Below are 23,445 nucleotides of genomic sequence, written 5' to 3'. Positions count from 1 at the left end.
AAAAAGCCTGCTGAACTGCCTTCCGGAGAGGTGATGGAAGGCTGGAATTCACAAGAATGTGCGGAGGGTAGGGGTGCATGGGGTTCAGTGCAACCGCCTCTCTGCTTTTGCACATTTGAGGGACTTTTTCCATAATAAAAACTGTAGTAATGAGCTTTTTCAATGAGTGGGCTTTACTCGTTGGTAGTTTTAACTTACAGAAAAGAATAGAACGAAAAGTACAGAGAGTTCCGAACACTCCCTCACCCCTCCCCACTCACTCATTTCCTCTACTTTTTTTAAAGATTAGTTATTTATTTTTAAGAAAGACAGAGATAGTGTGAGCCAGGGGAGGGAAAGAGAGAATCCCAAGCAGGCTCCACGTCGCCAGCACAGAGCCCGATGCGGGGCTCAAACTCATGAAACTGAGATCATGACCTGAGCTGAAACCAAGAGTCAGATGCTTAACCAACTGAGCCACCCAGGTGCCCCATTTCCCCTACCTTTAACATCTTGTTCTAGTGTGGTGTGCATTTGTTACAATTAATGAACCAGTGTGGATACGTTATTATTAAGTAAAGTCCACAGCAGACGTTAGGGTTCACTGTGCTTCGTACGTCCTATGGGTTTAGACAAATGACATGTGTCCACCACACAGAATGACAAGTTCACTGCCCTCAAACTCCCCTGTCCGCGCCCCTTCTGTTCATCCCTCCCTTCCCCCTGTCCTCTGGCAGCCGCTGATCTTTACTGTCTCCATAGTTTGGACTTTTCCAGCATTTCCCGCAGTTGGTATCACACAGTATGTAGCCTTTCCAGATTGGTTTCTTTCACTTAGTAAGATGCATTGAAGGTCCCTTTATGTCCTTTTTGTGGCTTGAGAGCCACATTCAATAATATTTCTTTGCCTGGATGTCCCATAGCTTGTTAATCCATCTACCTGCTGAAGGACAGCTTGGTTGTGTCCAGGTTTTGGCAATTGTGGGTAAAGCCGCTATAAACATTTGCGTGAGGGTTTTTGTATGGACACAAGTTTTCCGCTTATCTGGGGTAAATATGAAGGTGTGCAAAGAATTTCTCCCAGTATATGGCTTCTTATTCTCTTGACAGTGTCTTTTTACAGACAGTGTCTTTTAGTGAAGTTCTCCTTACCACTTTTTTCTTTCGTGGTTGGTGCTTTTGATGTGATAAGGGAGTTGTCACCAGGGGGTAGCTGGATGGCCCAGTTGGTTAAGCGTCTGGCTTTTCATTTCAGCTCAGGACACAATCTCATGGTTTGTGAGTTCGAGCCCTGCATCAGGCTCTACACTGACAGTGCACAGCCTGCTTGGGAGTCTCTCTCTCCCTCTCTCTCTCTGCCCCTCCCCTGATTTTGTGCACACACGTTCCCTCCCTCCCCCCCCCCCTCTCTCTCCAAAATAAATAAATACACTTTTTAAAAGAGTCCGCACCAGATGCAGGTCACACAGATACTCTCCTGGATTATCTTCTAGGAGTTTCACAGTTTTGTGTCTCACATTCAGGTCGATGACCCGTTAGGGTTCATTTTTTGTGAAAGGGTGTAAGGTCTGGGTCTAGATTCATCGTCTTGCAGCTGGATGTCTTGTTGTTCCAGTAGGACACAGAAAAGTCTGTCTCTTGTCCATTGAACGGCCCTTGCTCCCTCATCACAGATCAGGTGACTATTCTTGGGGGGGGGGGCAGTTTCCGGGTGCTCTCGTGTTCAGTGGGTCTGTCTACTTGTTCACCAGTCCTTGATTGCTGTGGTTCGATAGTTAAGTCTTCAAGTCAGGTGCTGTCAGTCCTCCGACTCTGTTCTTCTCTTTCAATATTGTGTGGGCTCTTCTGTGCCTTTTCCCTCCATATACACTTGTCGGTGTTCACAGAATAACTGGCTGGGACAGAAATCAGCTCTTTAGGGGCCACTCATAAATATGTGCTGCCTGCCAAGAAGCACCGTGTACCTGATGAAAGAATGACTCTCGCAGGTGAGGCAGCCGGGCAGGGACCGGCAGCTCCAGCAGCAACCAGGGTGTAGAACACTCTCACGGGGTCTCTAGTCACAATGAGCATGTTCTGGGGCCTCACCAGCCTCTTGGTGCCCTGAGGGGCCCGACTGGGGAGTCATCATCACCCCGCTGGTGACCCGTTCACTTTGCTCCCCTCTTTCGGCCGATTGCAGTTCTGGCCCAACTCAACCCCTCTTTGGACCCACAGTTGAAAGATGAAGCCACCTGGGACCTCAAGTGTCACTGGCCTTGAGGAGAAAGACCCGCTCCCCAGCACGGAGTCATTGAGGCCACATTCCTCTAGATGCAAAGTCCCCTCCAAACCCAGACCACCTTCCTTGACTCGCCTCGGTTGGCCATGAGGTGCCTTAAACATTCACTCCGCTTTTGAGTATCTTATTCTACAAAGCGTTATTCATTCCTGTCATTTTTTTTTTTTTTTTACATTTTGATGCATTTTGTGCCTCCTTAACTGACTCCATAAAATGTTTACACACCTTCTGAGACAGAAGGCACTGTTCTTCTGAGAAAGACGTTGCTGTCCTCTCGGAACCTGGTCATTTAGAGAAGACTCCAGCCTGCTCACAACATGGGAATCGGTGAAGTGTTTAAAAACTGTCACGAGTCCGTGGTTCTCCAAGGGCGCAGTCAGGAGGAGGACGGTGTTCCCAGGGAGTATCTGTCCCAGCAGAATTACACTGAACTGTATTTTCACGATGACTTTCTTATTTCTGCCACCTTCTGGAATAAATTATTTTTCTGCTTTCTATGAAAGAAAAAGAATTTGTAAGAAACACAGAGCCCAAAACAAACATACTATGGAGAAAATGGAGGACACAGATCACACAGGGCGACTAGGATTTTGAAAAGTTATTATTAATGTGCTCGGTGAGATAAAAGGAGATACTGCATCCTCGATGTTAGAACAAAAATACTCTTTTTAAAAGTAACATTCGTAAGACAAAATCAGAGCTCTCGAATTTAAAACTACTCTAGCAGATATGAAAATTCTGACAACTGGATTACAAGATAAAACAGATGGGAGTCTCTAAGAAAGAGAAGACATGGTAAGTGGAAGAAGAAAGACAACTGAGTTGGAGGACCAGTCCAGAAGAAACAAGGTTGCCTTGAAGAGAAACGGAAAGGAAGAGAATGGCCAAGAAATGGTTGAAGGAAGCGTTCCACACCTAAAGGGCAAGAATGTCCCGGTGAAGAGGGCCCTACTTGAGAGGTGAGGACAGAGCCACACCATGGTGCGTCAACACATCTTGGTCAACCTGGGGCAAAGAGGCCATCCTGCAGGGCTCTCCACCCTGTGGGCGGGGGCCACAGGGAGGGGACTCACGTTCCACGAACACAAGTGGTCACAGATCCCTCCAGAACAAACCTGGTCACCAGAGTAAATGAATGAGAGCCTTCAAATTCCTGAAGGAAAATTATTTCCAAACTAGGGGCACCAGGCAGTGGCTCAGTCAGTTAAGCATCCGACTTCGGCCCAGGTCATGGTCTCACTGTTCGTGGTTTCAAGCCCCACATTAGTTAGGGTCTGTGCTGACAGTGCTTGGGATTCTGTCTCTCTGCCCTTCCCCCACTCTCTCTCTTTCAAATAAATAAACTGAAAAAGAAAAAAAAAAGAAAGAAAGAAAATTATTTCCAAACTTGAACTGTATGGCCCTGTACCTCATCCAGTTTGGTGAATGTTCCACACACGCCCGAAGGGAATGTGTGTTCTGTAGTTACTGACCCATAAATATCAGGTCAAGATGATTGTTCAGATCATCTAAGTCTCTGTTGATTTTCTTGCCCAACTGTCCTATCAATTTGAGAAAGGGGTATTCAGCGTCCTGCTATATTTGTAGAATTGCCCATTTCTCTCTTTTATCCTGTCAAATTTTGCTTCAGTATATCGAGGCCCTGTGAGCAGGTGCATAAGTGTTTATGACTGTTACGTCCTCTTTATGAATAATCTCCTGTAGCATTCTGAACTTTCCCTCTTTGTTTCTGGTAATATTCTTTTCCTGAAGGCTATTTTTTATTTTTTTTAATATTTTATTTTTAAGTAACCTCTATACCCAACGTGGGGCTCGAACTTATAAGCCTGAGATCAAGAGGCACACACGCTACCAACTGAGCCAGCCCGGCGCCTGAAGTCTATTTTTTTTAATACAGCTTTATTGAGATATAATTCATGTCCATAAAACTCAACCATTTAAGGCACCCAATCTGGTGGATTTTAGTATATTCACAGAAATTTGCAACCATGAGCACAGTCTAATTTTAGAACATTTTGTCACAGAAAGAGATCTCACACCCATCAACAGTCTTTCTCCACCCTCCACCCGCTTCTCTCTGCTGCTAGGAGTAATGCCACCACGAAATTTTGTGTGCAGGTATTTGTGCGAGCATGTCTTCGGTTCTCTTGGGAATACACCTGGGACTGGAGTTTCTGGGCCATCTCAAAGCTCTGTGTGTAACTTTTTGAGGGACTGCCAGACTGTTATTCAGAGTGGTTGAAGTCTCTTTCGTCTGATGTTGATATAGTGCTCAACCCACGGGAAACCTTCTTCCATTTGTCTGCTCTCTGACCTGCAGATTAGGTCTTTCTCCACAATCTATTTTTATAGTGTCTGCCTTTTTCTTTAAGTTTACTCATTTATTTTTGAGAGAGAGAGAGAGGGAAGGGGCAGAGAGCAAAGGAGAAAGAGAATCCCAAGCAGGCTCCACGCTATCAACACAGAGCCTGATGCAGGGCTCAAACTCACAAACTGTGAGATCATAACCTGAGCCAAGAGCAAGAGTTGGGTGCTTAACCAACTGAGCCACCAGGTGCCCCACTTTTTTTTTTAAGTTTATTTATTTTGAGAGAGGAGCAGAGACAGGGAGGTAGAGAGAAAATCCCAAGCAGGCTTTGCACTGTCGGTGCAGAGCTCAACACAAGGCTCAAACTCACAAACCCAGAGATCATGACCTGAGCTGAGATCAAGAGTCAGGTGCTTAAGCAAAGGGAGCCACTCAGGAGCCCCTATAGTATCTGCCTTTTAACTGGAGTTTTATCCCATTAACATTTAATGTAATTACTGGTGCTTTTCAACGTAGGTCCACCAGTTTAGTTGTTTCTGTTTCTCTTTTCTCTTTTCCTCTGTTCTCCCTTTTCTGCTTTTCTTGGATTATTTGACTATTTTTAGAACTCCATTTTAATGTATTGGCTTTTTGCTGTGCTTTACATTCTTTTTAGTGCTGGGCTCCAGGATTACAGTATATATCCTTAACTTGTCAGCCCACTTAAATCCATACTGCACAATTGACAGGAAATATAACGGCTCTGCAACCACGTAGGTGTGTCTACCTCACTCCTGCCTTCATGTACTCTACAGGTGTCACATTTACTTACATTGTAAACCCCACAAAACAATATTCTTCTGCCTCAAACTGTCATATCTATTTTTTAAATGAGAGGAAAAATAATATTTTCTATTTTACCTAGGCATTTACCATATCTGATATCCTCATGCCTCTAAGATCTAGTATCTGTATCCCCTCCAGCTTGAAGAACTTCCTTTAACGTTTTGCTTTTGTTTTTGTTTTTTGTAGCGCAGGTTCACTGGCAACAGATTCTCATGGTTTTCATTTATCTATAGATGTTTTATTTTGCCTTCGTTCTTTGAAGCTATTTTCACTGGGTATAGAATTCTAGGCTTCACAGTGTAAAAATGTTCCACAGTCTTGCCTCCAGAGTTTCTGATGTGAAGTCCACAGTCATTGAAATCATTGTTCTTCCATAAGTAATGTATCATTATTCTCTGGCCACTTCGAGATTTCCTCCGTTTTTACCTTTGACTTTCAGCAGATTGGCTATAATGTGCCCAGGGGAGATTTTCTTTATATTTATCCCGTTTGGGATTCACGGAGTTTCTTAAATCTGTAAATTTATGTCCTTCGCCTGACTGAGGAAGTTTTTAGCCATCATTTTTTAAATTATTTTTTCTGACCCATTTTCTCTCTCTCTTCTGGGATTCCAATTTTCTCCCTTCTGGGACTCAAAATAGTAGACCTTTTGACATTGTCCCTCAAGTCCTTAAGATTCTGTTCACTTTTGAAACTCCTTTCTCCATCTTCATATTGGATAAATTCTTCAGATGTTTCTTCAACTTCACTCTTTGCTCTGCCATATCCATTTCGCTATTGAGCCCACCCAGTGCCTTTTTTAACTTACGATATTGTATTTTTTAGTTTTAACATTTTCTTTTTTTTTTACATTTTTAAAAATTTCTTTGATGATATTTCATACCTTTCATGCATTGTGAGTATATTTTCCTTTACCTAGTTGAGTATTGTTGTGATAGCTGCTTCAAAGTCCTTGCCTGAGAATTCCAACATCTTAGTCATGTCTGGGTTCATTAAGTAAATGTTCACTGTATCCTGAATATTGTAAATACTATGCTGTGACAGTCTGGATTCCATTAGATTCCTTGGATGAGCGTTGATGTTTGCATTTTCGCTGGTAATTACCGTGGCTAGTCTCCAACTACAAATATCTGGGAGGCAGTAGGAGTAGCTCAAATGTCAGGTCAGGCACATTAGCCTTATCTGCAAGCTGCGTTGAGTCAACCCAGTGCAGGCACAGTTTCATACCCTCTATCGGATATTTGGGAACAATTTACACACGGAACATGGAACTGCCATTCTCTGACTCTCTTTTCTGGGACGCCCCCCCCCCTCACTTTGGCAGCTGTGGCCACCCCCCAAGGTTCTGTCCTCTGACTTTTTAAGCCAGAAAGGCTGAAGTTTTCCGTCAGGGCTTTGAGTGACCCGCGTCACACTCTGTCCGTGGCACAGCACTTCTGACTTTCCACTCCCATCCAAAATCCGCTTTACCTTAGTTCACATTCCAGAGCTTTCAGGGAACTGCTTTTGTTTGTTTGGGTTTGGGGGTGGGGGGGGGTTGTTTTGCCGAGACTTTGTACAAATTCCCTGCAGAGGAGTTGGTCTTAGGATGTTTACTTTACCGTACCCTCCAACCTCCAATTTTGTACCCAAACGCCCAGTTAAGCGTGCAGTTAAAGTCATTTTCAAATAAGCAATGTATCAAAAAAAAAAAAAAAATCTCCCAAACTCCTTTTATTGGAAAGCAACTCGAGAATGTCCTTTACCAAAAATGAGGCTTTATATCAAGCAACAGCCAAAAATATATCCAGGGGGTCTGGGATTTGGGCGACCCAACACAAGAATGAATCGGAAGGAATCCAGGGGACAGAGGTAATGGGACACAGGCGTAGAAAACACCAAACCCACGTTGTGCAGAAAAGAGCTGAAGTCTTCAGGAGCAATTTCTTCAGCATAAACTCAACAAAATCCCCAACATATTTGAAGATTTTGAAAAGAGATTTACATAATTAGGAAGTGTTTGGATTGGAATTACTGTTAAGTACATGGGAAATTAAACCAATAAACAAACAACAGAAAACGATTTTACCCTGGGGAAGACATAATGTATGGGAAGACAAAGTCATCATAATATACTGCATGGTTTAGCTATGAATAGATACTACACAGTCGTGATGTAAACCCTGAGTGTTGATCTAGTCGGAATTATGATACAACTGTAAGCTGAGGTTGAAGTCCTGGGGGATGAAAGAAAAGACCTGAATTCGTGGCTGTCAACTGAGGGCGACTCTGACCTCCCAGTGGACATTTGGCAATGTCTAGAAACATCTGCAGGTGCCACATTTAGGAGGAAGGGGATGTTGCTGGCATCCAGGGATACTGCCCCACATCCTATCATGTACACCCACAACAAAGAATTAATTGGTCCACATTTGCAACTGTGCCACTGTTCAGAAACCCTGGGATAAGCCATCATTTTCCACATCAGTGTGTCAGCAGACCACATCTACAATGTAAACACTGGGGCGCCTGGGTGGCTCACTTGGCTAAACGTCCAACTTCAGCCCAGGTCATGATCTCATGATTCGTGAGTTCAAGCTCCGTGTAGGGCTCTGTGCTGACAGCTCAGAGCCTGGAGCCTGCCTCAGATTCTGTGTCTCCCTCTTTCTCTGCACCTTCCCCGCTCGTGCTTTCTCTCAAAAATAGACATTTAACATTTTTTTTAAATAAATGAATAAAATAGAATGTAAACATCAAGTAGCAACCACATAAGCATGTTCAGAGACTCAGGGATAAATTAGAAAGAGTGAGCTGAAGGCTTTGGGAGTGACAGGTGGGGCCTGGGTGATGTCCTCTGGGTTTTGTAACTGGCCCTACAGAACGCCGTCTCTTTAAAGCACGTGCAAGTGTGAGTTTTGTAATCTGAGTGACAATTCATGTGGAAGAAGAGAATGATTGAGGAGAGTACGAAAGTGTGCAAAGGCAGCCTGACTTCCTGTTCTTCACAGAAGCTCTCTGAACCCTGGTGGATGCTAGCCCTGGGTTCTTGCCCTCTGCCAGGATGTAGCCGTGGTTTGCTCCCTCCTTAGATGGCTCCACGTCTGCATGGAAGGACAGTGCCTGGAGGGACATGTTACTCTGCCCTGCAGTTAACTGGATCCATGGCTTGTAACCCGTGTCTTTCTTCTGCAAGGCAGCCATCCCAGGAGGCTCAGCATTGGGGTTAACCTTCCGTAAATGTGGCAGGCGCTCGAGGCCCACACCGCCCCCTGGCGGCAGCATGCCAGAATTGCAGGCCCAGGTGTTCTGAGGGACACGGGAACCCCGTGGAAGTTCAAGACGCCAAGCTGGACATCTGAGGAATCAGGCAGCATTTCACCCACTCAGCCTCTGAGGCTCCTGTCCCCACACAAGCAGCCCAGAGCACCTGTCGTATGGCCGGTAGCTGATTGTAATGTCCCACTGTGGGTTAAACTGAATTTTGAGTTTGTTTAAAGGCTGGGAAATTCTATGGGGCACCTGGGTGGCTCAGTCAGTTAAGCATCCAGCTTCAGCTCAGGTCATGGTCTTTCAGTTCGTGGGTTCGAACCCAGTGTCAGGCTCTGTGCTGACAGCCTACTTTGGATTCTGTGCCTTCCTCTCGCTCTGCTCCTCCCCTACTCATGCACCGTCTCTCTCGTTCTCTCTCTCTCTCGAAAATAAACATTAAAAAAAATATATTAAAGGCTGGGGAATTCTAAAATGTTTATTTATCTTGAAAGAGAGAGGGAGGCAGAGAGAGAATCCCAAGCAGGCTCCCTGCTGTCAGCACAGAGCCCAGAGCCCGACGCGAGGCTCGAGTTCGCAAACCGTGAGGTCATGACCTGGTCTGAAATCACCAGTCGGACACTTAACCCGCTGAGCCACAGGCGCCCCTGAAAGCTGGGAAACCCCGAAGTGCGGCTTTGCTCATCCTCTTCCTCTCTTCCGTGCCCCCCGTGCTGGGAAGGAGAATGCAGCCGAGGGGCCCATCCTGCCTTTAGTCCTGCTCTGCGGGTTCCAAGCTGAACCTGCTGCCTCGCGCCTTTGCCCACTCTTCTCGCAAGAGGACGCTTACGGGCATCACAGCACAAGCCACGTGGCACCCCTGTGCCCTCGCTGGCCGAGCGCTCACCCGCACACCGGTGGCTGATCCACGAAAGCCCGGAGCCACGCAGCCCGCTGCTCCGACCTTGATACGTTTCTTGCTTTGGGAGAAGGACTCTATCCAAACGTATTTACTTTGCAAAGCAGGATGGGAATTTAAGATGGGCCGTTTGAGGTGGGGCCCGGGGCGCTGCCAGCACCCATCATCTTGCAGCAGGGCTCCCCCAGCCTGTGCCCGGGCCCCCAGCCCCCACCCGGCCCAGGCCCCTGCCTCCTGTTCCCTGGGCCTGTTTTCTTGGGTGACACTCAGCACACCTGGGGTTACACCTGTTCACCGACTCGTGTGGCCAGCCCCCCACAAGAACATCCGCTCTGGAAGCAGGGACGGGCTGCCCACCAGGATCACCCCTCACCACCTGACTTTTTGTGGGTGCCCTGAGCAAAGTGGTGAACGAGGGAATGAGCGCACAAGTCACTTCTCTGGTGTGTGGTGGGGAGAGAGGGAGAGGAGGGGCGTCAGCTGCGGTCCCGGGGCTTACGTCCGTGTCTTTCTTGGGGCCGCGTGTCTCACCGAACACGATTTCCCCTGTCTGGCGCTCTGAGGCCAGGAAGAGTGTACCTGTCGTCGGTGCGGGGACCCCAGTGCCCGGGTGTGAGGAGTCATCAGGCCTGTTAACTTCTCTGTTCGAGGCTCCCTTGCCCTTGATGGGTTTTTAGGGAATCCCCAGCAGGAGAAAGTACCACAAAATGGGGACAGCGATGGCAGGGATGGGCGGGGCCTTGGGGGCTTCCCACCTGTTCTTTGCAGTGGGGGGAGGGGGCTTTTCTTTCTTGGAAGACGGCGCACAGGGCGATCGTGGGTTCACTCCCTTGCCCCTCGGCGCCTGGTGCTCACCCTGGGAGCTCTGGGGATGGCAGGTGCCCACGCCCCGCCAGAGGCGTCCAGTTCAGTGAGCGTGAGGGGCAACGCTGGGCCAGAGACGTGGAGCCCCAATGCCCGAGAACCCCCCAAACTCCGGGAGGTGCAGAGTGCCCTCGGTGTCGGAGTTCAAGGCCCAGCCCCGGCTCTGCCTGCCGATGCCGTGGGGACGGACAGATGTGAAGGGGGAGGCGGGGGCCAGGAGCTCGGCGAACACCCGAGTGGCCGCGGTGGAGGCATCCTCCAGTGTCACTGGATGGGCAGAGCGGCAGACCTGTGGCCCTTAGCACCTCGTCTGCAAAGTTTCTGTGCCTTTTGCAGCGTCCGGGGCAGGAGCAGAGGAGGGAGGGAGCACCTGGAGGAAATGAGCCGTTTCAGTGGATGTTGTGTTCCCCAAATCTGTGAAAAGCAATTAGTGTTTCCTCTTAAGTGTGACAATGGAAAGCTGTAGGGCCACAGCCCGGGACCCTGGAAATCTGTCTGGCTTTTCGCGCGTCACTGGTGGCCAAAAAATTCCTCCCGGGTTCAATGAGAATCAGCCCCGGCCGCCTGGCAGCTGGAAACGGCCCTGCACAGAGTGACAGGCACCCCCCCCCCCCACCAGGCCGCAGTTAGCTGGCCTGCGGCCACCACAGCAGCACCCCCTGGCCCCCCCAGAGCACTTGTGGTTCCAGAAGCCACCAGGGTTTCCCTCTGTCCGTCTGCTGACCGGGCAGGGGACGGGGGGCAGGGGGGCGCTGTTCCCTTCCTCCCGCGCAGGCCCCTCACCCACAGCCCCTGTCTCCCGCAGGTGAACAAGGAGAACGTCGTGAAGGTCGGCCACCGGCAGGTGGTGAACATGATCCGCCAGGGAGGGAACCACCTCGTCCTCAAGGTGGTCACGGTGACCAGGAATCTCGACCCGGACGACACCGCCAGGAAGAAAGGTGCCCGCCCCGCCCCCTGCACCACCCCCCACATCTCCCGCCCGGGGGGGCGGCCCCCCCGAGAGGAGGAGAAGAAGCCAGACAGGGAGGTGAAGAGAGGACTCGGGAGCTCGGGCCTCAGGCAAGGCTGTGCTCAGCAGCCCTGGGTCCGGGGGGCACAGGCACACGTGTGAGGCCCGGGTCCTCGCTGTGACAGGGTGGGGGGTGGGGGGCGGCCGGCCAGGGGCTACAAGGCTGCCGGAACCACCAGGTCCGTTAGTCACCCGCAGGCACGTGGCGGAAAGAGGGCCGGACCGGCTCCCCTCCGCGCGTTTCTGCTCCCTCGGGGAGGGCAGGGGTGCCAAGTGCCAGGTGTGCCTGGGGGGCTCAGTACAGAGCGCAGGGGCCCCCACGCAGGGCCTGTCCCGGTCCCAACCCCTCGCGGCCCGAGCGGAAGCTCAGCGGGTGACACAGCTGCTTCCCCACCTTGGGGGCTCGGGGCCGCCGGCCCCCAGGTTGTTCTGGAAGCGGGGTGGGGGCAGGGGCACATCAGGGCCAGGCTCTCACACCCGTGTCTCTCCCGCCTGCCCCTCAAGCCCCCCCACCTCCCAAGCGCGCCCCGACCACGGCCCTCACCCTGCGCTCCAAGTCCATGACCTCGGAGCTGGAGGAGCTCGGTAAGAGTCGCCCGTCTGGCCCGCCCGGCCCCCTGCTGCCGCCACCCCCGGGACGTGTCCGCGCTGCCTCAGCCCGTGCATGGCCCTGTGCCCGCTTGCTTGTCCCGTCCCCTGCCCCTGAACCCCTGGAACGGCATCAGGAGCCCTGCGTGCGGGTGGCTCCCACGCTGGCATGTCCGTGGGAGTCCTGCTGGCTTCGGGGGCGGTTGCTAGTCTTGCCTTTTGCTGTTTTCGGCTCATCTAACATTGTTTTGTTTTGAATTTTTGGGCCTCTCACTAGTGGATAAAGGTAAGCCGCCCCACGGTGTCCCCCAAACAGCTCCCCTGCTGTCTCGGGTGCACCCCACCCCCCAAATCCGCCTCACCACCCCCGCGTGCTGGACACAGACCAGAAAGGTCCATCCCTGGGGTTTGGTGTAGATGGTGGTGGGGCCAGCAGGCCTGGAAGGGTGCACACCAGAGGTAGGGGGCTCCTAGAATCTTCTAAAAGGTCTGAAAGGCACAGGAGAGCTCGAGCCACTGGCCCTATCAGAGAGACAGGGAAGGGCAGAGCAGCAAGGGCCCCGGGTCCAGGGCAGTGCTGGCTACTGAAAGGGAAGATTCTAGAGCCGGCACAGGCCATCCGGATGCTGGCTAAATGTCGTGCTGGGGCGTCACCCATGGGGCCCAGGGACACGCTTGGTAGGAGGCTGGCTCTTCCACACAGCAGTGGCGAGAGGGCCGATGTGCTTGCTCTGCGGAGAGCATGGAGAGGGGCTCGCCGGGTGATGAAGGGCCAGCGTCTGGGCGCCCCGTGCAGCGCGGAAACCGGCCCTGAGCCCGGGACCTGCCCATCAGGCACAGCTGGCCCAGTGGGGGGGGGAGTCTGAGCTCCCCCCCGTCCCCAGCCTCCCGGGGAGACCTTCTGGACCCTCCCGGAACCCGTAGTTCCTCATGAGCCCCTTTTCTGCCAGCCACATCCTGTCCGTCCCAACAAGGCTCTCCAGGAGAGCCCTGACTGTCCCCGCGCACCTGGCGTGGCACCCAGTGGGGATGACCACAGAATTGCTGCACATCCTTTAAAACTGGGCAGCACGTGCTACCCCGGCCCCTCCCCGGGCCCTGGCGTCTCTCCCCCGTGCAGGGACTCTGTGTTCCCCTTGTCACCCCGTGCCGCTTTGGCACAGTGCTGCGGGGACAGTGTCTCACCCGTGGCCAGGAAGCAGGTTTAGCAGCCGGTCATGTTGGAAGGGGAAGGTCACCCCATCACCGGGTTCCTGGGAGAGCCATAAACCCAGCCGTCTAGACACCCCACCCTTCCGCGTGTGGCCCGCGTGAGCTTCCGGTCAGGGTTAGGTTTCCGGGCCCCCTAGCCAGGCCCCGGGGGAGCGCTGCCGTCGTGGACTCACCCTCCCCTTTCTGTTTGCAAGCCTCCATCCGGAAGAAGAAGGGTAAGGGGCCAGCCCAGTGTCTGTTCCCAGCCCCTGCCCACATACCCTATGGAAGAGACCCCCTCTGTGGCTGTCGGCGTGGCGTCTACACCGCCGTACTCTTGCGCTGTCTCCTCCCCGTGCCGGGGCCTACGGAGGGGCCCAGCTCCAGACCGCGTCCTGTCTCAGTCTGTCCCGTCTGCTTTGCTTTTCCCAGTGTGGTTCCTCTCTCACCCCCGACGTGTTGTGCGTCTCCCCCAGAGCTGTGTCCTCATCGTCATGACTATGAGGCCCGTGGGACCCTCAGGCTGTCACAGCTGGGCCCGCCCTACCCGCCGGCAGCCTCGAAGTCGCCTCCGGTCCGCGGCCACACGCAGCAGGCAGCTGGGGTGCAGGCCGGCAGGGCCCCGACGCGGGGCGAGGGGCTGGTCCCCTGACTGCTAGCTGCCTGGGCCTTGGGGGCAGGGGCAGCATCCTCGAGCTCACAGAAAGCCCCTGGCTCTCACGCTCTCTGCCTGCAGGATAGCTGTCCTTAAGCTTGCAGGGACCCGGGAGCCGACTGGCACGGGGTGGGGGACGGTTTGCAGTGCTGTGAACAGCAGAGACACACGCACCACGAGCGCCCCGACAACAGAGCCCCAGAACGATGCGGGCTCCTCCTTCGGCAGCATCCGTATTTTGGGGTGTTTGTCACCTGACTGCTGGAGACAACGATCCCAATAATAGAAAGAAGCACAATAAACTCAAAACTCCTTCTGGGGGCCTGGGGGAGCGCGGCGTGGACCCCATCACAGGAGCCTAGGCGCTGGCGCGGAGGCACAATGCGGTATTCTGAACACTGAAGTCGGGAGGTGGGTCTCAGAATCCGTCAGCCGGTATCTGGGGACAGGACCATGGGTCCTAGAGCATCAAGTCAGAGCACCTGCTCCTCCCCGGCCTCCACCCGCCACCCCCAGGACTCCCCAGAAATTTTCCTGGGACTCCATGTCTCCCTGAAGTCCCCTTCAATCCAAAGCCAACACCCTGCTGCCCCAGGGACGACCCCTCTGTCTGCCACACCATCCTGAACAAGGCACCCCAGCGTGGGCTCCCGGGACTTCACCGCCGTAACGGAGCTGGCCGAGAAGGTCCCTTGTCAAGGGGGCGCCTCCAGCAGCCACCCCGGACCGTGTGAAAAGACAGGAGTCACCATCCCTGTGGCCGGCACGGGCACGGGAGACAGGGAGTCCTGGAGGCTGGAGACCCACCTGGCTTTGAACAGCAGAGAAAACTGGAGGCAATTTGAGACCAAATGCCCCTCCCCCACATTTCCTGACCCCAGCTGGTGCGGGAGACAACGTGCACGCAAGACCCCAAAGCTGCCCCGTGGCCGTGGTCCACCCAGCTCCTGCGTGAGCAGTCCACGGGGCTGGGGAGATTGTGGGGTGCAGTGTGGCGCTCCAGAGGCCCACATCACCGCGCAGCGAGGGAGTGGACAGTCCGGCCTCACAGAGTTTGGAGCATCGGACGCTGGTGGGCATGCAGAGAATGCTTCCGGCACACTGCCCCTGCCAGTCTCTTCCGGGGGACCGGTCTAAGCTCAGAACCTGCCGGTCTCTTCCGGGGGACCGGTCTAAGCTCAGAACCTGCCGGTCTCTTCCGGGGGACCGGTCTAAGCTCAGAACCTGCCGGTCTCTTCCGGGGGACCGGTCTAAGCTCAGAACCTGCCGGTCTCTTCCGGGGGACCGGTCTAAGCTCAGAAGTATTCCCCATGCTCCAACAGGGCCATGTGCAACAGGGGGAAAACAGGCTTTTACAACATACTGGTTGAATAGCGTCCCCCCAAAAACCCACGTCCAGCTAGAACCTGAGAAAGGGACCTTATTTGGAAATAGGGTCTTTGCAGATGTGAGCCTGTTGAGGCTGCACTGTATCGGGGTGGGCCCAGAGCCAAAGACCATGACCTCACAAGAGAGGAAGAGATTCAGACACACGCAGAGGAGGGCACAGAGGCAGAGTTTGTAGGGACGCGGCCACAGCCCAGGAATGAACGCTTGGAGCCCCGGAACCTGGAAGAGGCAGGAAGGATCCTCCCCGGGAGCCTCCAGGAGGAGAAACATCCTACTGACACCTCGATTTAGGAATTCTGGCTTCCAGACTGACGGAGAACAAACTTCTTTCGTTCTGAACTGTTTGTGGTGGTTCTAGAAAACTGTCACACCAGTGAGATGGCCCCCAGCCCTGGCTCCCCCGGGCGACCCCGGTGCTGCCTGCACCCACAGGCCTGACCCTTGGAAGGTGTGAAACGCATCAGGGCCATCAGGCCGGGAACAGCTCAAAGACCCCTCCCCGAGCCTCACGGCCTCCCGGGAAGACTAAGCCAGAAGTGGGCCAGCCGGCCACGGCCACTGCCTCCCCCCGGGGCTGGCGGTGTTTGCGTTTCCCTCATGCAGAGGAAATCCCACCGAGGTCTGGCTCGTGGAACGTGGGTTTCTGCCTTGGGAGGGCTCAGGGCGCACTGGCTGAAGCCTGCCAGTGGCCAAGGGTGAGCTCCTGGGCTGGGGGGGTTGGGGGTGGTGGTGAGGGCTTGTGACGCTCTGGCTGTCCCTGCTCTGGTTCCCCGGGGGACCTAACCGCTCTTGCCAAATATGCCACCTCCCCTCCTAAAACACGCTGCCCCCTCGCCAGGAAGCGGGCAGTTTATGGACGGTGAGCATCACCCCAGTCCGTACGTTTGCTTAGAAAATGACAGCACGTGGCTGCTTCTAGAGGCTTCTCCTCAACTCCCTGCTAGGTGGTTTTTAAGATGAGTCTGCGGGATTGTTCTCGGCCGCAGAGCACTTCATTTTAGGGCTGCAGGGGGCTGCGTTCGCTAATCCTCTTTATCCCCGAATAGAGACCCAAACCCAGGCTCTCTTAAATGAAGCACAATAACCTGGAGACTCTACAATGAGAAGTGGGACTCCAGCCTCACAGCTTTTCCTAAAAGCCTTCGTGTTCTGGTAAACGGACCCTCAGGGGTGGGTGCAAGCCAGGAGGAGCCCCAGGCCTCCCGTGCAGAAGCCACGGGCTGCCCGTGTTCCCACCTGAATCACACAAACCACACTTAATGGCTGTCACTGAAAGCCATCGTTCCCAGCTGTACCCCCCACAACCCAAGAACTCTGGTGTTCTGGTTCAAAAGAACACTTGGCTGGAGGTGGAAAGGCCAAGACTTAAAACAAGGACAAGGACAAGGAGGGGCGCCTGGGGGGCCCCGTCGGTTAAGCGTCCAACTTCAGCTCAGGTCACGATCTCGAGGTTCATGAGTTCGAGCCCTGCGTTGAGCCTGGAGCCTGCTTCGGATTCTGTGTCTCCCTCTCTCTGCCTCTCCCTCACTCATACTGTCTCCAAGATAAATGAACATTTAAAAACCTTTTTTTTAATAATAAATAAAACAAGGACGAGGACATCCACTCAAGGTGGCCACGACCCCAAGGCACACACTTCTGGGCACCCCCAGACCCGCCCCTCTCAGCACGGGGCGACCGGTGTGGACAGTGCCCTGACTTCTCAGCCGGCTGGACCGGGCAGACCATCCCGATGCCCACCGCCCTTCGGGGCTCGGGACCCCTGGCCCAGGGTGGGGTGGGGATGCGGAGGCCGGCAGACCCCGGCGCGAGGCCCAGCTCCCACCCACCGGTTCGCCTGGTCACGGGTTTTTACCCGCGTGACCTTCAACATCGCAGATGGGGACCGTTCCCCTCCCCAACGGCCAGAAAGGAGAGGAGGTGCTTAGAATTGCCACCAGGGACCACTGCTCCCGACACGGGGTCTTTGCCTCACCTGTGCCCGCCCACGACTGAAGGTGTATTTTTGGGGTGCCTGCCACGTGCCCTGGGGCTCCAACATCACAGCGGGCTCCCTGCTTATTCCGGCTCGTGAAGAGAGTCCAGGCGGTACTCGGATACCGGGCAGCAGCCCCTCGGCCTGCTGGGAAATTAGGGTGAACCGCCCATCCGCTTGGAGGAAGGGGGTTAAAGCCAAAGAAATGGCTAGAAACAGGAGACTGTCGAAGGTGCTGCTGGTTAGCTCTGCGTCACAGGAGAGCATCCTGCCCTGGGGCCCCCGCCTCGTACGGTGCCTCCCACGGGATGAGCGTTGGCCTCCGGTCGCTCTTTCTGTGGCTCGGTGGCACCCCCTCCACGTCCCGGAGGCCCGGCAGAGCCCCACTGAGTGGCATGCCCTGCGACCAAGGCCGGACCTGGAAAGACGGCCCGAGCCCGAGGACGGGCCCCCAGCCCCGAGGACACCCGACTCCCCACAGCTCAAGCTGAAACGAGCTGACAGCCAGCACCAGGGGCCCAGCTTCCAGGGACAGGCCACGAAGACCAAGGATGCCAGCCAAGCGCCACCTGAGCACGTCCGTGAGAGGACCCCACGCCACGGTCAAGGGAGCGAGGCCCGGCCAGAGGGGCGGGGTGGGGGTCCGGCACAGAAACAGGTTAAACCCCGGCCACTGAAGGAATCCCGGCCCAGATCGAAGGTGGGACGGCTCCCCAGAGGAAGCAGCTTTCCGGGATCGTGGGGTGCGCACAGCACAGCGGCAGGGACAGGGACCCGGCAAAGGGAAGGAGCGGCAGCTGGTGGCCGGGAGGGGGTGAGTGGCGCCTCCCGGGGCCCTAAGCACGGCTGAGGACAGGACAGCTCCGTGGACCGTGAGGAGGAAGGCAGGCTGGGGACACGGTGACTGTGGCTGCGAGTGGCCCAGAGACATAAGTGCCTCTGACCAACTCCCTAAGGGGCCGATGCTCCCTAGCACCCATGACGAGGAGGACGTGCCCTTGGCCGACCAGTCCGGACTGCAGGGCAGGACACAGGGAGGGAGTGGGTCTTCTCTTCACGAGGGAGAGACGTGAATGTGCGTGTGTCGGGGGGGAAGGGCCTTCTCAATGCCGCTTGGCCAGAACCCTCTGCGCCCGGGGCTCCCGGGCAGGTAAACTGGGACAGGGTCTGGGCCGGGGGGCAGGTATTTTCCAGACAATGAGGGTTTTGGCTTTGCAGGCCACGGGCTCTCTGTGGCACATTCTCCTTCCCCTCCTTTTAACAGCCTCTTAAAAATGTAATCGCAGGGGCGCCTGGGTGACTGAGTCAGTTAAGGCATCTGACTTTGGCTCAGGTCATGATCTCACGGTTCGTGGGTTCAAGCCCCGCGTCGGGCTCTGTGCCGACAGCTCGGAGCCTGGAGCCTGCTTCGGATTCTGTGTCTCCCTCTCTCTCTGACCCTAACCCAACCCACTCGCATTCTGTCTCTGTCTCTCTCAAAAATAAACATTAAAAAGACCAAAAAAGTAATCGCTGCACGCAGGGGGAGTTCTGGCCCAAGGGCCCTAGTTTGCTCACCCCCAGTCCAGGACACAGGTCTGGACCCAGGAGTCTTGTGAGCAGTTAGTCACAGGTATCAGAGGCCCACCTGCTGGGTGGTCTGTGAGGCTGGGGTGGCCCTGGTGGCTGCTTGCTTGCCTGGCCCCCTGTCCCTCCCCCACCCCACACACCTCCTCCCTTTTGCAGTTCCTCTATGGGGACCCTGGTGTGGGTGGCTCTGGGGGGCTTTTCCAGGGGACTAGCTCCTCTTGGGAAGCCCCTGTTGTTCCAAGTGGCTGTCCTGCCCAGTGGGAACGAGCAGACGCCCTAAGCCTCACACCCTGGCCTGACAGCTCTGGGTCTGGGCGAGACTCCAGGGGCCTGGGAGTCTCTTCGTGACAGCAGGCACTTCGAGGGGAGTCGCCAGACCCCAGAAAGGATCGGGGTTGCTAGGAGAAGGCCTCAGGCTTGTGGACGGAACGTCCACATGACCACACGTCCAGGCCTGCGCATCCTGGGGGGTGGGGGGCAAGGACGGTGCCGGGCCTCACGAGGCCCAAAATGGGATATTCCCATCAGGCACCGCCTCGCACCGGCTTTGCGCCAACCGGGCCGTAGTCTTTCCGGGAGGGCGGGCCCCAAGGCCCCGCAGGGTCTCAGACATCCTACAGATGAAGCGAGGGCGTGTGGGCAATCCTAGGCCCCGCTGGAGTTTTCACGTTTTCCAAAAGTTGTAATGATGTTTTTACATTTAAATCGTAAAAAGTTTTTAATCTGTAAGAATTGCACATCACTAACCCTTGACTCTCTTTTTCACCAAGAAGTAAGGATGTTGTGCTGTTGGGAAATTGGGTGTCCCCCACGCAGCACGGGCTTGGCGGCTGGGAATCCCGACGGCCACCTGACTGTGCCCGCCACCTCTAGCCCCGGGCGCGAGGGCCTTACAGCCCGGCAGCCGCAACCTGTGGCAAAGCAACTACTTATGCCTCTGAGCTTTTAAAGAGGAAACGATCCCAAACCCCGGTTTAGTTGGCGCGGCCAAGAGTCCGTCCAGCAGTGAAAACAAAGCGGCTCCGGTGAAGACTTGGCTTTCAGGGAGTTGCAGGCCTCGGGGGCCGAGGCTGTGTCACTGAGAGTCTTGTCCGCGTGCGCCTGCCCGGGGTGAGGGCTTGGGAACGGACCTGGCGTCGCTGTGAGTGCATGTGGCACAGAGACGCGTGCCTGAGCCATGCCGCGGTGACGAGCGCCCGCTTGCATGGTTTGGAGGCCGGAGCAGCTGAGTGGCTGTTCACGTGCGGAGGGCACCTTGTCAGAAGCCAGCCCCCGGTCGCGTTTCAGGGGCTCCGGTCACTGACGCCCGTGCCCACCGTCATGTTCACGTTGCAGATAAGCCCGACGAGATTGTCCCAGCCTCCAAGCCATCCCGCACCGCTGACAACGTGGCCGTGGAGTCCAGGGTAGCCACCATCAAGCAGCGGCCCACCAGCCGGTGCTTCCCGTCCGTCTCCGACGTGAACGTGAGTGGCCGTGCCCCGGGGAGGCGGGCGGGCCGTCCCTGCAGTGACAGCTCACACCTACGGTAACACCTGGAAACGTCGCCCGTTGCCCAGGCCAGCCTGGTGTAATGCACGTTAGAACAGGCCCACCTGCTGGTGTGGGACCCCCGTCCCCGCCAGAACCCCGGGGCTGGAGGGGGGGAGCGGTAATCCCACAAGCTCTGGGCCGCCCCACTGCGGGGTCAGCCCCCAGCCCCAGCCCCGTCTCCCCATCCTTGCTGCCCGCCTTGTTTGTGGCCTCTCACCACATCTTAAGGCCCCATGTGGCCCAGACGCTGTCCGGCCCGGCCTTGGGCCCCAAGCCCCGGGGCAGACGGCGCTCTAGGAGGACGGCCTGGGGCCCTGAGCACAGGACGCCAACGAGCTGACGCTCACGTTTCCACCGGGGTCAGCCGCCTCCGGTGCCGCCGACCGGGGGGCGGCCAGCAAGCCCAGCGTTCCAGACGAGGAAGCGGCGGGGTGGGCGGCGGCTGCACGGGGAATCCGTCTCCCAAGTGCACGAGGGAAGCTAAGCTCCCCTGGGGCCAGCCCACCTGCCGCAGGTCCGTGCCGGCGCCGCTGGCCTCGGGGCTCCAGGGCAGTCCTTGTGCTTGCTCACCCGCCCCCGGACCTGGCTCACCTTGTCCCGTGCCGTGAGCCGGTGATCCTGACCCATCCCGCGGAGGAGGGAAACGGAGACTCCTGCACTGCCCACCCGCTGTGCGCGCTTTCCTACCGAGCGTCTGCCGCGGCCCCTTCTCAGACGTGTCTGCCAGGCCACGGCTCCACGGGGCACCCTGGCATTTAGAGGCCAGGAGCCGGGGGGTGTGTGGGGGGGGGGGGGGGAGTGTCCGGCAAGAGCCTCTTCCGGCTCCCTGAGGCTGGTATGTCTTGCCGGCCTCGGCTGGACACGGCTTCCTCCTGGGGGGGCAGCACGGGAAGCCGTGTGACAGGTGGGCACAGGCGCTTCCGTGTCACCCTCCGGGCCTGGATGCCCTGGGTGGGGCTGGTCGGGGCTCGTCTCACTCCGGGGTCTCTGGTTTGCAGTCCGTGTACGAACGACAGGGGATCGCCGTCATGACGCCCACTGTTCCTGGGAGCCCGAAAGGCCCGTTTCTGGGCCTCCCCCGAGGTACGATGCGAAGGCAGAAATCAATAGGTAAGAAGCATGGCCTCCACCCACAGAGGTTGCCCCCTGGCTCTCAGAGAAGCCCTCAGAGTCCCCCGGGCAGAGCTGCCCCCTGGGGCCCACCCACCGGGGGGCCCTTTAGACCCCCCCACAGACTCAAACTTTTCTACCTGCTGGAAACGACATCCGGCCTCGCGGGCCGTGCTAATGCCAGCAGGGTGACGGGGCACGCGCCAGGAGGGAGGCGGAGGGTGGCCCAGGGCAGCCTAGGAAGCCCCCTCCACCGCCCTGCGGGGACCAGAGTGGCAGGTGGAGGTGGTCGCCCGCTCAACGCGATCCCCACGTCCCCCGAACCGCCCGGTCCCTGCCACGTTTCAAGCGGGTGAGCTCAGCGGACACACTTCTAAGGGTGGTTGGGCCACGTTCTAGAACGCCGACAAACTCAATGTACTGCGTGTCGTGGAAAGCCGCGTGCCTTCTTGTTAATGCCCCAGAGATACCTATGGGCACTTCCGGGCATGGCGAACGTGACCCTGCCGGACAGCCCCCTGTGCGATAACCCGACGCTGTCTGTACCGTGTAAAGTCTCAGAGGAGCTGGGCCACTGCCGGACCCGGCTGGACCCGGCGGCCCCAGGCCGGCCCTCGGGGACGCTGCGGGTGATTTCTGGAAGTGCCTCCTGTTATCGGAGGCCTGGCTCCTCGGTCACTAGCGTGAGGTGGCGCCCGGTCCGCGGCTCCTCAAACCCGCCCGCCCCAAGAGCTCAGGGCCACAGCAAAGTAGCGTAGATGCCACTTTGTGCGCTGGCTCTGTAACTGGTTAATAACAATTCATTTCCTCCTGTCAGACAGCAGAATCTTTCTATCAGGTTAGTGAACCTTACGCTTCGGAATCTGTAATCTGAATGTAACCCCTATACTTACTCCGTAAGGCGTATTCTTAAATTACGACTCCTTGGGAAAGTTGTCGGGCGACCCACGTGTTAGCGACTGGTCGAGAAGACCTTTTAGAAATCCGTCTGTTGGATGCCAAAACGCCCTCCCACAGGAGTACGTTAAATTGGGAATACGCTTATCGAATGGAGATTTTCATTGGAATAAGTTACCGTAGTTTGTCCTACAAGTTTTTTGATTTGAAGTAATCCATTTTGTTACCTCCTTGAGCAACCCGCATGCCCCCCCCACCCCCACCGAGTGAGACCCCAGTGCCTCCCATCTGTCGGCGTCTGTGTCTGTGTTTCGCTTCCGTCTCCTCGAGTGCATTCTGTTGACGTTTCGGTATCTCGGACTGTTGGAAAGAGGGTCTGGAAAGCCTGGCCCAGCCGGCCAACACACAGAACTGGGGCCATCGCCATGCCGGGCCCCTCAGCACTTTCACACCCGACATCATCCGCTGCTTCGTCAGGTGGGGTCCTGCCTATGACGTGACCTGACTTTGTGCCAAGTCAGCTGAATGTCGACCCCACTTAATCGTGATGCTGGGAAACCCCCCGGGCCCAGAGGGTCTTAGGCGGGACCCAGACGGGCTCCTGGGGCCGGTGGCCCAGGGTCTGCTCAGGAAGCTGCCCCCGGCTTGGGCTAAGGAGGAGTCTGGGCTCCCTCCCCCCGTGGCCGTGTGTCCCTGATGGCCCGGGAGCACCAATACCCTCAAGCCCTTGGGTGGCCCAGAGAAGTCAGGCAATAAAACGGGTCCCTGTCACGGGGGTGAGGCCGGCTCTATCGCCCCTCGGCCGCAGCACCAGCCACGGCACGTCAGTCGATGCGGTGGCACCCTCCCCCTCATCTCCCACGGGCGGCGTGACAGTGTCGGCCCCCAGACCCCACGCCCCGGGCCCGGGCCAGGCCCGAAAGGACAGATGCGTCCCGATCCAGCCCAGTCCCGACGCTCGCCCGCACACACGTGCGCGCGCACACGCGGCTGCCTGCCCCGGGCGCCCCGCCGCGGCCCCACACGTCGCTCACACCTCTGCTCCGGGCACCACAAGCGGAACACCTCAACAGCACGCACTCAGTGGCTCCCAGTGCCTTTCCCCTTTTTCCTTTCTTTTCTTTT

The 23,445-nt window shown here is 56.1% G+C and overlaps 1 protein-coding gene across 1 annotated transcript in view; it reads left to right on the top strand.

The window, feature by feature from the left end:
• The window catches only part of SHANK2 (SH3 and multiple ankyrin repeat domains 2), a 490,643-nt gene that overhangs the window by 454,128 nt on the left and 13,070 nt on the right, over nucleotides 1–23,445 (top strand). Inside the window, exons 18-22 of the mRNA XM_042957704.1 lie at nucleotides 11,207–11,342; nucleotides 11,918–11,998; nucleotides 20,116–20,246; nucleotides 21,312–21,423; nucleotides 22,241–22,261. Coding sequence (XP_042813638.1) covers nucleotides 11,207–11,342; nucleotides 11,918–11,998; nucleotides 20,116–20,246; nucleotides 21,312–21,423; nucleotides 22,241–22,261 — 481 coding nt within the window. The remainder of the gene's footprint in view (nucleotides 1–11,206; nucleotides 11,343–11,917; nucleotides 11,999–20,115; nucleotides 20,247–21,311; nucleotides 21,424–22,240; nucleotides 22,262–23,445) is intronic.

The sequence above is a fragment of the Panthera tigris genome, chromosome D1, assembly GCF_018350195.1.
Source record: "Panthera tigris isolate Pti1 chromosome D1, P.tigris_Pti1_mat1.1, whole genome shotgun sequence".
Taxonomy (NCBI): Eukaryota; Metazoa; Chordata; class Mammalia; order Carnivora; family Felidae; genus Panthera; species Panthera tigris.
The sequence above is the reverse complement of the archived record's forward strand: the minus strand, read 5'-3'. Positions and strand labels throughout refer to the sequence as shown.